The 15,082-nt window shown below is 53.3% G+C and overlaps 1 protein-coding gene across 3 annotated transcripts in view; it reads left to right on the plus strand.

The window, feature by feature from the left end:
• RGS19 (regulator of G protein signaling 19) overlaps positions 1–12,810 on the plus strand; it is a 51,178-nt gene extending 38,368 nt beyond the window's left edge. For 2 of the 3 annotated variants that reach the window (XM_038750312.1, XM_038750313.1), the window contains exons 3-6: positions 203–339; positions 8,141–8,215; positions 9,078–9,312; positions 11,660–12,810. In XM_038750312.1, the coding sequence (XP_038606240.1) occupies positions 203–339; positions 8,141–8,215; positions 9,078–9,312; positions 11,660–11,848 (636 nt within the window). In that variant the 3' untranslated portion in view covers positions 11,849–12,810. The remainder of the gene's footprint in view (positions 1–202; positions 340–8,140; positions 8,216–9,077; positions 9,313–11,659) is intronic. The other variant, XM_038750314.1, reaches the window with a different exon arrangement.
• Positions 12,811–15,082: the final 2,272 nt, after the last annotated feature.

Raw genomic sequence — 15,082 nt, forward strand, 5'->3', positions numbered from 1 at the left:
CGGCTGGCACTCCCTAGCACTCGTCTGGCACTATTAGAGACTCAAAGGTGACTGAATGGTGGCCTGTGTGGCATCTCCCAGTCCAGCCAGCTGGCCAGAGGTGGGAGTGGGGAATGGAAGGGGCTTCTAGAACCCCAAGTTCAGCTCCCCTTCTGCCCTGCCCCCCCACCGCTCCCCACCATGCTCATGCTTCTGTTCTCAGTACACAGGACCCGAGACGGCAGGGAGACCCCCGTCCATGTCCCACCATGAGACCTCCCCTACAGCCGTGCAACCCGTGGGTCAACACCGCCCCAACGCCTGCTGCTTCTGCTGGTGCTGCTGCTGCAGCTGCTCGTGGTATGTCGGGTGAAGCCAGTGCTGAGCTGGGTGCGTGCCAGTGTGGGTTGCGTATGCCAGTGTCAGCTGTGTTTGCTGGTGTGTGGGCTGTGCGTGCTGGTGTGCGATGGTGTAAGTTGTGTCCGCCGGTGTGGGGTGTGTGTGCCGGCGGGGGCTGTGTGCTTCATCTTGGGGTGTTCTGGTGTGGGCTGTGTGTGCCGAGGAGAGCAGGGGGCACATGGGGATGAGAGCCTCCTGCAGCCTGCATCTACTGATCTAATTGGTCCCTCACCATCCTGGGGCAGCGGAGAGGGCAGAGGAGGGAGAGTGGTGTCGATCCCTGTCCTCAAGGAGATGCCAGTCAGGTCGGGGAGACAGACCAGATGCAGGCTGACAGACAAGTAAACACCTGCACAACCTAGACAGCAAAAATTGAAAATTATCAAGGATACTATCCAAGGACGCAATCGACAGAGCAGGTTGTGTTCCCCAGCCCGGGGTTGCCAGAGGGAGAGGATCGGTCTGGCAGAGCCGGGCGGAGCCTTGCAGGGGTTGAACTGGGATTGAGTCCCAGTCCGCCCCCGCCCCTCCCCAAGTATCCCAAAGAGAGCCTGGCCCACCCCTCTCCCGGGCTTTGGACTGCATGTGGACTGAGCTCATGATTCTATAGCTGCTGCTGCTGTAACCTTTGACCCCTGAGCCATCCAGGCCTGAACTCCTGTGACAGGAGAGAAGCTGAGGCTTGGCAACAGGCTGGTGTCGGGGAAGTGGAGAGTGGGGGTGGGGGAAGAGAGAGAGAGAGAGAGTGTACATGTGTATGTGACAGGGAGAGAGATTTTCTGAGTATCAGGCCATTGTACCCAGACAGAGGATGAGGGATCAAAAGGGGGCAGGGAAGCAGGGAAACAAGCTACCCTGCCCCAGCCTGGCTGGATGGGTCAGCATTCATGGACTGCACCAAACACATACAGTGCTCTGCCAATTGGGGTCAATCTGAGAAGGCTTCCTGGAAGGGGTGAATTCTCACTCGTTTTGAAATGGGGGTGTGAGAGATGAAGGGAGAAATTGGTGAAGAGGAGTGGGGAGGGCAGTCCAGGCAGGGGGGACTTGTGAAGAGGAGTAGGGAGGGCATTCCAAGCTGGGAAAATTGAACAGCGAGCAGAGACTAGGCAGGGAGCAAGGGAATAGTCCCACCTTCTCATTGCCCCTCCCCTTAGTCCCCACTGAGTAGGATCCCCCCAACAAACGTCAGAGTGTGGATGGGCTCCATTCCGCTGACCCTATAACCCCGGAACCCCGGGAGACTTGCTTCCAAGTCTGCCCTGCACTGAGGAAGGTGGGTGTTGGGTGGAGAGGAACTGAGTGATTGTGAAAGTGAGAGTCTGGCAGGAAACTGGGTGGGGCGAGCTTCCCCTGCATCGTTAGTCTCCTAACAGGCCTCGTGGGGCTCTCTTTTCCCATCGCCCCAGCCCAGGCCACTGAGGACCACCCCCATTCTCAGAGCCCTCCGGGGAAGGAGGATTCAGTCTCTCCAGCCTTCAACCGCCTGGGCCGGTGGGAAGTTCTTCAGCTTTGACCCATGTCTTCTTGTCCAGTTCTCATTAGAGCTGTAGGAAAGCTGGTCTCCACCCTCTCCGGGAAACTGCCTGGCAGCCGGCTCAGGGGAGAGGCAGCCTTTCCTCCACTACAATTCTAGCCTCCTCCTCTCCCAGCAAGAGGGGCACCAGCCATTTTATCATGGCCTCAGCCCCTGCCCCCCAACCCTTCAGCCCATATCTGACCTGCAGTAGGTCCCTTGGTCAAGCTGGGGTGGGGTGGGCAGGGAGGTCGAGAGATACCCAGGATGTGAATCTGGTCCCCACTCTGGCCAGTGAGAGTGGGCCCAGTTGCCTTCCTCTAACCTGCCCTTCCTAGCTGGGAAGCCAGACATCACTCAAGGGACATTCCTCAGATACAGACCCCCTCCCCCCAGGAGAAACAGTCTCCGGCCTAATTTAACAGTTTGCCCCCCCGCCCCTCCCTGTCTCGCTCTCCCTTTCTCTGTCTATCCTTCATAGATTGCGAGCCCCTCAAGGGACAGGGTCTGTGTCTAATTCCCACTTTTCCCAACGCTTAGAACTGTGCTCTACACACAATAAGTGTTTAATAAATACTATTACTACTACTGTTTCACTATGATTCTATCTCTATCTCTTTCAGTGTATATCTATCATTCTCCCTCTTTCCTCTCCCCTCTCCATTCCCTTTCCTCCTCTCTTCCCTCCCACCCATCTTTTCCTCCCCCACTCCCCTTTCTCTCCTTCTCTCCCTCCTCTCCCACCCCACCCCTCTGTGGTCCCCAGAAGGACAAGGCAGACTCTTTCCTGAGGCCTTTCTCTTTCTACCCCAGACCAGGCCTCAGTTGTCAAAGGAACGTCCCCTCTCCTGAGGCTTGGGTCACTCTGCTAGGGCCGGGTCCAGCTGAAGGGGGAGAAGCATGGCTTGGAGCAGTAGCAGCCGTCACCTGCCGGCACTGCCACCGTGTTAAGTGAAGGTTACATGTGCAGTCTTTGGGCTCCCCTTGCCTGGCCATGGAAGCTTCTTCAGGTGCCTCCATCCTGAAGTAGTGGTTGAAGCAGCCATCCCAGGGAGCCCAAGGGTGATTCTGTCATGTGGGCTGGGAGCAGTGTCAAGCAGGTTTTAGTCTTTTTTTAATGGTATTTGTTAAGCGCTTACTATGTGCCAAACCCTATTCTAAGGGCTGGGGTAGATGCAAGGTAATCAAGGTGGACACAGTCCATGTCCCATGGGGGGCTCACAGTCTTAATCCCCATTTTACAGATCAGGTAACTGGCACAGAGAAGTGAAGTGACTTGACCAAGGTCACACAGCAGACAAGTAACAGAGTCAGGTTTAGAACCCAGTCTTTCTGAGTCCCATGCCCATTCTTTATCCACTTGGCCATGCTGCTTTTCAGGCTACAGACCTGTGCAGAGTGAACGTCCTCAATGAGGACTGATTGATTGATTAGGCTGAGGCCACCCACTTCCTTTTGGGGCTGGGGAAGAAGGCCTTTTGAAATTGATATGAGTATTAAGCCAGAATGGCAGGCTGACCAGAGCGGGGTAGGGGAGGGGTTCTGTTTTGATTCTCGCTGGTTCCATAGTGATGGGAGACCTGGGGCTTTGGCAGTAATTTCAGGGGCTTGAGGGAGGCTGAGCAGTCCTGAAGGTGGACACACTAGGAATCCCCTGACCTTGATTCAGCGGCTGCTCTGAGGTTCAGCCCTGCCCAGCACAGATCCTAGAAGCGCCAGCCCTTCCTCTGGATCCAGGATGCTCCTTTCCTCTTCTTTCAACAAAAGCCACTGCCATTTTCCCCCTAGGAAGCACATCTGGACTCCCAACTGCATGCAGCTGTTGGCACTGGTCCAGGCTCAGTTCCTTAGAGCCAGGGGCCATTTGTTCATGCTAGGTATTGTGGGAGTTAGGTTTCTAAGGAGTGGGAAGTGGGAAGGAAGCCCCCCTCCCACCAACTCCTCTCCACTGTGAATCTGGCCTCTTTCCTTCACTCTGGGCAGGATATGAAATCCCCACCATGCTGGCCTCTTCTCTCACAAGTCTCTAAGTCTTGGAACCGGCTGTTCCCCATCTCTGCCAAGGGCACAATGAGAGGAAATAGGATGGAAATGCAGTAAGAAAGCTTGAAGTTAGACAACAGGAAGCTCTTTCTCACTATGAGCTGGGCAGGTAACCAAGAAGGGCTGAAGAATTGGTTAAGGAGCTGGGGAGGCTTGAGAAGCAGTGTGGCCTAGGGAAAAGATCACAGGCCTGGCAGTCAGAGGACTTGGGTTCTAATACCAGCTCCATGACTTGTCTTCTGTGTGCCCTTGGGTAGGCTTAACTTCTCTGTGCCTGTTACCTCAACTTTAAAATGGGGATTCAATACCTGTTCTCCATTCTACTTAGACTGAGAGCCCCTTGTGGGACCTGATTATCTTGTATCTACCCCAGCGCTTAGTACAGCGCTTGGCACATGACACGTGCTTAACAAACATGTATCATCATCATTATTATTACTTCTATTAGTATTAATAATAATAAATAACAAGAGAGACCCTATCTGGCTCCATCTGCCTAGAATGTTAGGGGACAGGTTGATGGAACAGATTGACCTTACCCTGCCAGCCCAAATGTTTTCTATACTGTGATGACCTGCAAATGAGACACAGAGAAAGAGAGAGAATATGCACTTAATTGCAAAAATTCAAAACATCTTTCGGGCATTATCTCTCATTCATCATTGCTCTAGGTCTGTAAGGCACAGAGGCAATAAAGATCATTCTGTCTTTCCCTATCTCACCTCTTTCCTGCATCCTGCCCCTTCTCTGTATCCCTCCGCCTGTCTCCCCAAAGTTTCCTTGGTTTCTCCCCATCCCTTGCCCTATCCCCAGACTTTCCCCACCTCCCCACTCCTGTTGCCCCAGGAGAGCCTGTGTAAATGTTGCCCCCAAGCAGGGGTGGTACAGAATTTAACAAACAGGAACCACTACTCCTGTGGTGTCAGCTCAGTGTCTATGGGTGACAACCAGTGGGAGTGGACAGGCATTTGCTGGCCCAGTTCAGTACTCCTTCAGGGCCAAGACAGCACATGAGCTGTGGGGGTTGGGAAGTCCTTTTCTATCCCTTTCTTCTTTTTCCCCCACAACCCTTACCACTATTAACCCTCCATTCCAAAGTGCTGATCCCCCCCTACCCCTACACCTGACCAACCCCAGTGAACTCTGGGGACATTCAATAAATACCATTATTTATTTATTGAATGTCCTCAGAGTTCACTGGGGACATTGAATGGTATTTATTGAGCACTTACTGTTTGCAGAGTACTGTACTAAGCGCTTGGGAAAGTACAATACAATAGAGTTGGTAGACCCACAATCCCTGCCCACAAGGAGCTTACAGGCTACAAGGCCAGAGAGGTTAAGTGACTTGTCCAAGGCTCCAGGATTCTGAGCAGAAGGATAATGGGCAGCCCAAGCTGGAGGCTGGAAGGGTCCGGAGAGGGGGTTGGGGGGGTCAGGTCGGGCCCTCGCGGCCCAGGGTTTGGGTGAAGCCACTGAAGGCTGCAGCCAATGATGCTCGGAGATGCCAGGGCCTGAGCTGAGAGAGAGGGAACAGAGACCTACCCCAAACCCCCAGCTATGGACCTGGGGACTCCTTCCAAGTTAGAGATGGAGCTCGGGCAGCGGAATGAGGTAAGGAGGGGTAGAAGGGGAGAGGCAAAGAGAAAGCCCTTCCCAAGCTCACTCTGTCAGCCTCCTCTTCCCCCTAGGGATTACAGCAATGGGGGCCTGCTTCCCCTTGACTTTTGGCCTTCATCCCCCAAGAATGGAGAGTCTGCAACCGGGGCCGACCCACTGCCCTGGATACGAGGGAAGAGAAGAAAGCGGAGAAGATGGGTAGGCAGGAAGGAGAGGGGGAGCCCAGGTCAAGGGGCTGGGACAAGAATCTGGGGACCACCCCCATCCATGTCCCTCTGGACCTGCCAGGCGCCAGCTCGAGTCCCAGCCATCGCACTGCGGAAGGGCCAGCGTGACCCCAGTTCAAGGGGCGTGGGAGCAGGGCCCGGGGGTGTGAGCCCCAGGGAAATCCAAGGCTTCCCCTCGGCACTAATTACCCTCCCGTAATTAGCAATTAGGGGGAGGCTGTTTTGGGTCAATCACCCCATCCAGCGGCCAGAATCGGTCACTGCCCACAGGCCTGGAGTGATGTCTACTACTACTACTACTAATAATCATTGTGGTATTTGTTTAGCTCCCACTATGTTCTAAATACTGTGCCGAGCTCTGGGGTAGATACAGGATAATCAGGTTGGATACGGTCGCTGTCCCACACGGACTCCTCCCTGAGGAGGAGGGAGGTGAAGCCGCGTGGCCTAATGGATAAAAAGCACGGGCCCGGGGGGCCGAGGACCTAGGTTCTAATGCCAGCTCCATCACATGTGTGCTGTGTGACCTTAATTTACTCAAGTCACTTAACTTCTCTGGGCCTCATCCTCATCAGTGAAATGGGAATTAAAAGACTGTAAGCCTTATGGAGGAGATGGACTATAACCAACCTGATTATTCTGTAACTACCCCAGTAATTAGTACAGTGTCTGGTACGGAGTAAGTGCTTAACAAATACCATTAAAAATGGTGAAATAAATCAGCAACTGGTGAGATAAATTTTACTAAATTGAATGTACTCATACGCACACATGCACACACACCTATTCTTCGCAAACATTGACACCTGTCCACATGTTTTGTTTTGTTGTCTGTCTCCCCCTTCTAGACTGTGAGCCCGTTGTTGGGTAGAGACCATCTCTATATGTTGCCAACTTGTACTTCCCAAGTGCTTAGTACAGTGTTCTGCACACAGTAAGCGCTCAAAAATACAATTGAATGAATGAATACACACATGCTGGATGCTAATAGTTGAGACAGGGAAAGTTTCATCTCTCTACCCATCAAGCTGCACCCTCAGGTAGATGGCCTAATTAATCAGTAATAGTTATTGGGTGCTTACTCTGTGCGGAGTGCTGTGCTAATCACTTGGGAGAATGGGATAGAGTTAGCAGGGATGGTCCCTACCCTCAACATGCATACAGTTTTGGGGCCAGAGGAACTGCCTGGTGGAGGGGACTTGAGGGTGAGGCTCGGGGAACACGTATTTTCAGACACCGGAGGTTCTGGTCTTGGGAACCATTCGCTATGTGCACCCTCACCCCTGTGCAGAAGCTGGACTAAAGGGGACTGGATACTCCAGGAACGGAGTTATGGACTCTACTAGCCTCTGTCCTAGGACTACCCTCCCCTCCCCATTCCAGGCTCTCCTGGCTTGTGAGCCTTAAGAATGGAGACACAGGAACCGGCCCGACCCCCTGCCCTTTACCTCTCCCCAGTTTGATTTCTCTCTACACCCCAGTTCAAGCTCTCTCTGCCCCTCCTAAGCAAACCTCTTCACTTGGTCCTCACTTGTAAGATTCACTTCCAACCTATTGCTCACATCTTTTTAGAATGCCTTCCCCCCTCGGTTATTATTAAAAAAAATAATAATAATAATGGTGGTATTTGTTAGGGACTTACCATGTGTCGAGTACTGTACTAAGTCCTGGGGTAGATACAAGATAATCAAATTGAACACAGTCCCTGTCCCATATGGAACTCACAGTCTAAGTAGGAGAGAGAATGGGCCTTTTATCCTCATTTTACAGAGGCGGAAACTGAGGCTGAAGCTTCCAGGTTCCAGTCTTAAGAGTCAGTATGGACCTGGGCTCCAGAGCAGGGCTCATTGCAGGGAACTGCCTGGTTGGAGGAGAGACAGAGGGATGGCCCTGGGGAACGGCGGCTGTGGGCAGAGGCCCAGGGGGCAGGTGGAGGTAGCAAGATGGCATGTGGATTACCTGTGGGGCAGCAAGCAGGAGAACCAGGAGTGTGTGGGTTCTGGGGAGCTGGCGGGGGGCTGTGTGGACAAAGATGGTCTCCGCTACCAGACCCAGATGGAGGGCAGAAAAACTTCAAGGTCTGAGCTCACCAGGTCTGTGTTTCAGGCACAAAGTCACCCATCTCCTTCTGTGTCTCCAAAACAGACAGGGCACTGTGCTCTTCTAAAGGAACCAGCCCTAGGGGTGAGAGAGGAGGAGAGAGAGAATGAGAGAGAGAGAGAGAGAATGTGTGTGTGTGTGTGTGTGTGTGTGTGTGTGTGTGCGCACGCCAGTGCATGTACACGCAGGTCCTTATTGGGAGGGGGGATGGGAAAGGTGCTCAATGCCATTTACTACCTTTCAGTCTCACTGTTAGGAATGAAGATCGGGAGAGGGCTTGGAGAGCCTCTCGAGATACCAAACTGGAGACCATCCCAAACTGTGAAGCTTGGTAAGTGCCTTCCCATTCGGCTGTGTCCCCCCCGAGGGGTCGGGGGGCCGAGGGGTTGGGGCTGGGGGGGGCAGGAACAGCCCCAGGAAACCACCTGCTCCAGACTGGGATTTTCCCAATGTACGGGACTTTTTGGGGGTCCAAACTCATCGTCCTTCCCGGGGCCAGCAGGCCAGACAGTAGGACTAGGCAGAGGTCAGCGGGCCACCAAGTAGAGCCGGACAGAAATCAGTGGACCAGAAAGTAGGGCCGGGCAGAAGGGGAACAGGGGAAGCTTTTGCAGAGTTGGGACAAGGTGGCTGAGTCCTCGGGGTGACTGGCCTCTGGCCTGACCACTGGAACCCAGAGGAGAGAGAAGCAACCGAGCAGTAGCAACAGGAACAGGAGGAAGGGAAGGAGGGAGAAATGGAAGTTGTGTGGGGCTGTTTCGGATTAGGTGAGACCTCTCGGAAGTGGGGTCAGGGGTGTTCTCCAGCAGGGACAAGGAGGGGAAGGGACTCCCGGACCCATTCAGCCCTCCCGTCTGGCCTTAGCCTCACTCAGCAACTTCACCCCCAAGCTCCAAGCCCATAGGCCTTCTGGATCACATTTTCACCAAACTGATGAAAGGCTTTCAGGCAGTTTGGGCTGGTCCAGGGTGGGGACAGTTGCAAAGATGAGTAATCCAGTAAGACTGGCCGCAAGGGTTGCTAGGACACGAGGTTTGGGTGAGAGGCTCTCCGTCACCTCCCCTCCAGTTGGTGCAGGGCAGGGGGGAATCCTAGGGAAGGTGAAGCCAAGAGGGGAATCCAGGCTCATTTCTGTGCCTTCCCTCCCCCTATCTTTGGCCGCTCCCGCCTCCCTGGGCGCTGGAATGCCCCAGCACCAAACCAAGCCCCGAGGAGATCCAGGGCTGGGCGCAGTCATTCGACAAGCTAATGAAGAACCCCGCGGGCCGGAACGTGTTCCGCGAGTTCTTACGGACTGAGTACAGCGAGGAGAACATGCTCTTCTGGCTGGCCTGTGAGGAGCTCAAGACAGAGTGCAACAAGCACACGATCGACGAGAAGGCCCGGCTCATCTACGAGGATTACATCTCCATCCTCTCGCCCAAGGAGGTGTGGGACCAACCGGCTGGCCGGGTTGAAAGCAGGCTGGGAAAGGGCTGGGAGCAGGCTGGGAGGACAAGCTGAGAATGGGATGGGAATGCTCCGGGAGTGGGCTGAGTGCTCTCAGAGTGGGCTGCAAGGCCAGACTCGGAGCAGGCTAGGAGGCTAATAGGTTCTGGGAACCATCTCAGGAGATGGGGCTGGTAAAGCAGGGCCCAGGGGAGTTGGGTGGGGGAAGGGTATAAGAGTTTGGGAGTGGAGTGGGCAGAGGCTAGATTTTGGGGGACCGGGGACTAGGTGTTAGGTGTTGAGGGAGGGGAAGGGCTAGGAGTTGATGGTGCCAGTAGTTGGGTTTGGGGTGGGGTGAGGTCAGGGGCTAGGTGTTGGAGGAATGGGGGTTAGGAGTTAATGGGTCTGGGAGTTTGGTGTTGGGGGATCAAGGGCTAGGTGGTGAGGGACCAGGGGCTAGGTGTTGGGGGACTTGGAACTATGTGTTGAGGGATGGTAGACTCACCAAAATTAGGGGAGTCCTCTCTCATACCCCTCCAAACCATGGTAAAGGGGCAGGAGGGAGGCAGGAAGATTAGGAAACAGCCTGTCTAAGGCTTCCAGCTCTGTAGGGCAGACCACCTGCTCCCTCTGATTTTGGCTACTGCACAGAGAGAAAGTCATGACCCAAAGATGCCTTGCAGGAGGACTCCTGCCCCAGTTGGCTGCCCTGGGAGTACCAGGGCCCCAGCATTCTGGCTGCTATCACTCTTTAAAATGCCAATTGATGGGCAAAACCCCCTGCATGCACTGTGAGGTCACCCAGCCTACACAGGCTGCCCAGCTCAGAAGCCCACGCCTTCCACACCCTTCCAGGCCCTGGGATGGGAAAATGCCAACCTAGAAACCCAGGTGCCCCTGGAGCTCCTGGAGCCTGGGGGAAAGAGCATGGGCCTGTGAGTCAGAGGACCTAGGTTCTAATCCCGGCTCTGCCAGTGACCTGCTGTGTGATCTTGGGCATGTTACTTAACTTCCCTGTGCCTCAGTTTCCTCATCTGCAAAATGGGGATTCAATTCAAAATGGGCATTCAATGCCTGTTCTCCTTCCTTCTTAGACTGTGAGCCCCCTGTGCAAGCTGATTATCTTGTATTTACCCCAGTGCTTATTACAGTGCTTGGCACATAGTAAAAGCTCAACAAATACTACAATTACCACAATTGCCACTCAACACTTGCCCCAGATGAGTTACACCAAATAGCAGAGAAGCCAATGATGCTGGTTTCACACCCCTTGAGCCCCTCTCTCCTCTTTGACTCCGACCCCTCCCCATCACTCCACTTCCACCCCAACCTTAGTACAGTGCTCTGCACACAGTAAGCGCTCAAAAAATACGATTGAATGAATGATGGAGTCTCAAAACAGAAATTAACAGGTGACCACCAGTCCTGAGATTTCTGGACCAAGAGCCTGCCCAGAGGAATTGTTCACAGGGGTCAGTGGCTGTCTCAGCAGCACACGCACTCTCTTGCCCCTGCCCATCATGTTCCCGCTGGGGCAAAAAGTGCAGCGGTCAAGGAAGTGGGCAGGGCAGGGGTACAGCACATGGCGAAGTGCGGGAACGGGCTTCACCCGCATTAGCTGGCTATAGGCAGAACCGGGATTAGATCCCGGGTCTCTTGATTCCCAGAGCAGTGCTCCTTCCACAAGCAGGTCTCTCCGCGACCCGAGGGAAGGGGAACAAGGGTAGAAATGAGTAGTTAAGTCCATATGTGCGGTTCCTTTTCCCAAAGGTGATTGCATTACCCTCTCCAGGCTCAAGAGGGGGCCAAGGAGCCAGAAAAGCTCCCATTTTCACCTGGGTTCCGGCCTTTTTTTTTTTTCCTTTTCCTTTTTTTAATTGTGTTTGTTAAGCACTTACCGTGTGTCAAGCGCTGTCCTAAGTGCTAGGATAGATACAAATCAATCAGGTCAGCCACAGCCCCTGTCCCAGATGGGGCTCACAGTCTAAGTAGGCCTCTCCAGAAACAAAGCATCCACTCCAGCTGGATTTCACACTCCTCCCTCTCCCGGGCCCCGCCTGACCACCCTCCCCTGTCCCCAGCCTTCCACTGGCCCGGATCTACTGCTGCTCGCCCTCTGGATTCCCAGTTGGCTCTCCAGGGCCAGAGGTGACTCTTTCCCGACCCCAAGGGGCTTTCCCATTTGGCCTTTCGATCACCCATTCGCATCCTCACCTTCCTCCCGATCAGGGGTCTCCTGATTGCCCGCAAGGACAGATGCAGGGGAGGGGGCAGACCTTTAAACGCCTCTCTGGGCCCTAACTGCGTGTCCCTCTTCTCCCTCCGGCCGGCTGCCGGCCGCACCCAGGTGAGCCTGGATTCACGAGTCCGGGAGGTCATCAACAGGAAGATGCAGGAACCCTCCTCCCACACGTTCGATGACGCCCAGCTACAGATCTACACTCTCATGCACAGGGACTCCTACCCCCGCTTCCTGAACTCTGCTAACTACAAGTCCCTGCTCCAGACCGTGTCCCGCTGCTCCTCAGAGTCCTAGGACACTCCGGTCACCGCATGGTCTCATGCCCGTGGGCAGTTTGGCCACACAGACCACTTCTGTTTCATCGTCACAGCACCGCTGTCAGAGGACACATGTGAACAGCTCTCCAACTCGGGTTTCCTTGCCCCCCCACCCCCACTCACCCTCAGCACATGCTCAGTCTCTCCCACAAGACTCATTTTTTAGCTTTAGCCGTGAACTGCCTCCCCCAGGCACCACTGGTCATCACAGCATCCTCAGCTCTGTGACTCAGGCCGCCCGTAGTCCCCGCCTACCACGACCGCCCAGACTGCGGCGTCCGATGCCGTTTCTTTAGAAACTCAGGCCTGCCGTTTACTACTGAATCCCTCTGGGCGCACCCAGCCCCAGACCAGCGAGACTCTCTGGAAGGGCAGCTGGAGGAGGAAGAAGCGGAGGAGGAGAAGGAGGAGGGGGCTGGGGGCAATCTCCCTCTTCTCCCCTCCCCACTGCCTCAGCAGGCCCAGGCTGCTGCTTTTCCTTTTCTGTTCAACAGTCACTTTATAACCTCTCCCCTCCCCTTATGACTCCCTTTCCAGCTAAATCCCCCATCCATCTCCCCGAGAGATCACCACCACCACTGTTGCTTCAGTCTGCTTTACTCTGGGACTTGGGGAAGAGAATTATTATTATTTTTTCAAGTCTATAAAGTGTCAGGTTTACATAGCACTATCAGTCCATGGCCTCCTGAGAAGAGCAAATGAAAATGATGCCTAAGGGAAGGGTCCCTGAAGAGCCGACCTGTAGTGACCCCCCGCCCCCCACCTCATCCACAACTCCGTTTACAGCAGTTCTATCGAAAAGTATTTTTAAATCCTCTCCACCTTCCTGTCCTCTCCAGCCATATGTAACTAATGGTGGGTTGGAATCAGCTCTCAATACAGGGCTTCCTCACCATCAGGGGGGTTTTATTGGTGAATTTCTAAGGCTCGCAAGTCTGCCTCCTTTCTCCTTCTTCTACCCATCCTTCAGTGGCTGGAGAACCCCACCTCTAACTGCCCTGGTGGTACCCTCTGCAGTCTCTCTCCTCCCTCATCTGTCCCCTGGGCCTCATACACAAGCTACCTAAAGCTGTGGAAAGCTAACGGGTGATTCTGCTTTCCCAGCCTTGTATGCCCAGAATTAAAGGGTGGAGGGGAAAGGAAGTGGGAGTTAAGAGTTCCCTACACCCACCCGCCCCCCGGCCTACTCAGTCCTGGGCTCCCAGGGTGGGTGGGCAGGGCTCAACTCTCTGGGAAAGAGCAGGCCCAGTGGGCAGAATAGCAGTCCACGGGCTTTTGCTCAGCCTCTGAGCTGCCAGGTGTAGCCCCTTAGTGAACCTGACCCTTGGGAGCTGGACTGCCCTTCTCAAGGACAGGATCGCCTCAACAGCCAACTGACACCGAGAGTGGCTACTCTGAGGACTGTGCCCAGGACACAGGGCAGGGCAGGTCAGGAAGGAGTCAACAGAGGTGCCCTTCTGAGAATTTAAGGCCTTAACCTCTTGTAGGTCAGAGAAACAAAACATTGCTTTCTGCCCATGGCCCTGCTAACAGAAATTGGTTCTTTCTCACAGACCCCCACAATCACGCACTGCTGCCTGAGGCTTTGGGTCGCAGTTCATCTCAGCCGGCCCCCCATCGCAACCACCATCTACCGTAAATTCTCTTTCCACCTGCTCCAGGAGCCCTGCCCACCTCCCCACCCCTCTTGGTTTCCTTTGGGGCTTTTTCATGAGCCTAGATGAAAGGATAAAATGGGGAGATGCTGCCATGACGACCCCATCTTCTCTGACAGCAGCACAGGGGCCCCACCTACAGTACCCCACCTCTGCCAGTGCCCCCACACCCAGGGTTCTCCAACATCAACTTCTAATTGTGCCAAATCCTGCCTGTGGCGCTGGGAGCAAAACCCAAATTTCCCAAGCTCTGCACTGAGCTTGCCAGATGTGATTTCTTGGAGTTGAAGCCAGATTCAAAACGGAGCTCTGTGGGGTCACCGAGCCACACATTCTCCCCCCGCCCTTCCCCATAACACAAATACCCTCCCCACCGCCCTCCCCCAACATGCTGTCCATCCCCACTAAATTTCCAAATCTAATCTGCAGAGATTCATCCCATACTTTTCAATGTGGAACTTCAGAGCCCAAACTGCCAAATGTCTTGCCCTGAAGAAACCACCAGGGATTGGGGTTGGAGAAAAACCTCCCACTGCTCCACCAACCTGTAAAATTGGGCTTCAACAGGTCACAGTTAAATGTAGATGGGTCCAGTGACCCCCCTCCTGACCCCTTCATACAGAACAGAGCAACTGGGACCCACACTCTCCCAGAGATGCCATTCTGGTCTTTCCAGAAAATTGGAACTTCCTCTAAACCCCATAACACCTTTCAGACAGGCAGCACCTTTTCAGGCATGTGCACAGGATCAGTCAGAGTAATGCCTTCAGTGGGAAATATATTCTATATGTATATTTTTGTAGCACAGGAGGAACTGTTTACTCAAAAGCCCTGGCCAGATCTCAGCCGTCTCCACCAACTCCCTCTGTGGCCCTCTCCCCCAACTCCAGGAGGAATCCAAGGAAAAACCAGCTGGGGAGCAGGCAGCCTTTTCAACATCTACAAAAAAGAAGTTATAGGCCCAGAGCTAAATTTTGTATTTTCATATAATTCTTAAAGTCTCTGTCGTAGTGTATGAAACAATAGTCTTTACTGTATGTATGTTTTACCAAAAAAAAAAGAGAAAAGAAAATGAAACTCCCAGTTTTACTATTTATCTCCGAAGAATTAAGGACAATGAGATCTTTTTATTGAAGATATTTTTTAAACAACAAAATTCTCTTCTCTTTCTTTCTCCCCCTACCCCCCCCCTTTTTTTTTCTACCTCGGTGGGAAATCCCAAAGCAAACATGTAACCATGAAATTTTGTTTCAGAGATAGCGTTGTGAGAAAAAAGTAGAGATGATTGATTTGAGTCATTAATTATTATTATTATTATCATCATCCTTTCCTAGTAAGGAAGCCAATTGACGGATGCCATAATTTGGATAGTACTTTAGAAAATTGGCACTCAGAGGAAAAATCACATCCACACATATTCTTTACTGATCCTTGTTTGGAAAGGTCATTTAGCTTGGCAACTCAGATTTCACTTAACATGTCCCTTCCTATTGCTCCCAGGGATGGAACCCCTGTTTTTCCTAGTCAGAGGAATACTATCAATCAATTCCATAGTA

Source organism: Tachyglossus aculeatus, chromosome 8, assembly GCF_015852505.1.
Source record: "Tachyglossus aculeatus isolate mTacAcu1 chromosome 8, mTacAcu1.pri, whole genome shotgun sequence".
In the NCBI taxonomy this organism is placed as follows: domain Eukaryota; kingdom Metazoa; phylum Chordata; class Mammalia; order Monotremata; family Tachyglossidae; genus Tachyglossus; species Tachyglossus aculeatus.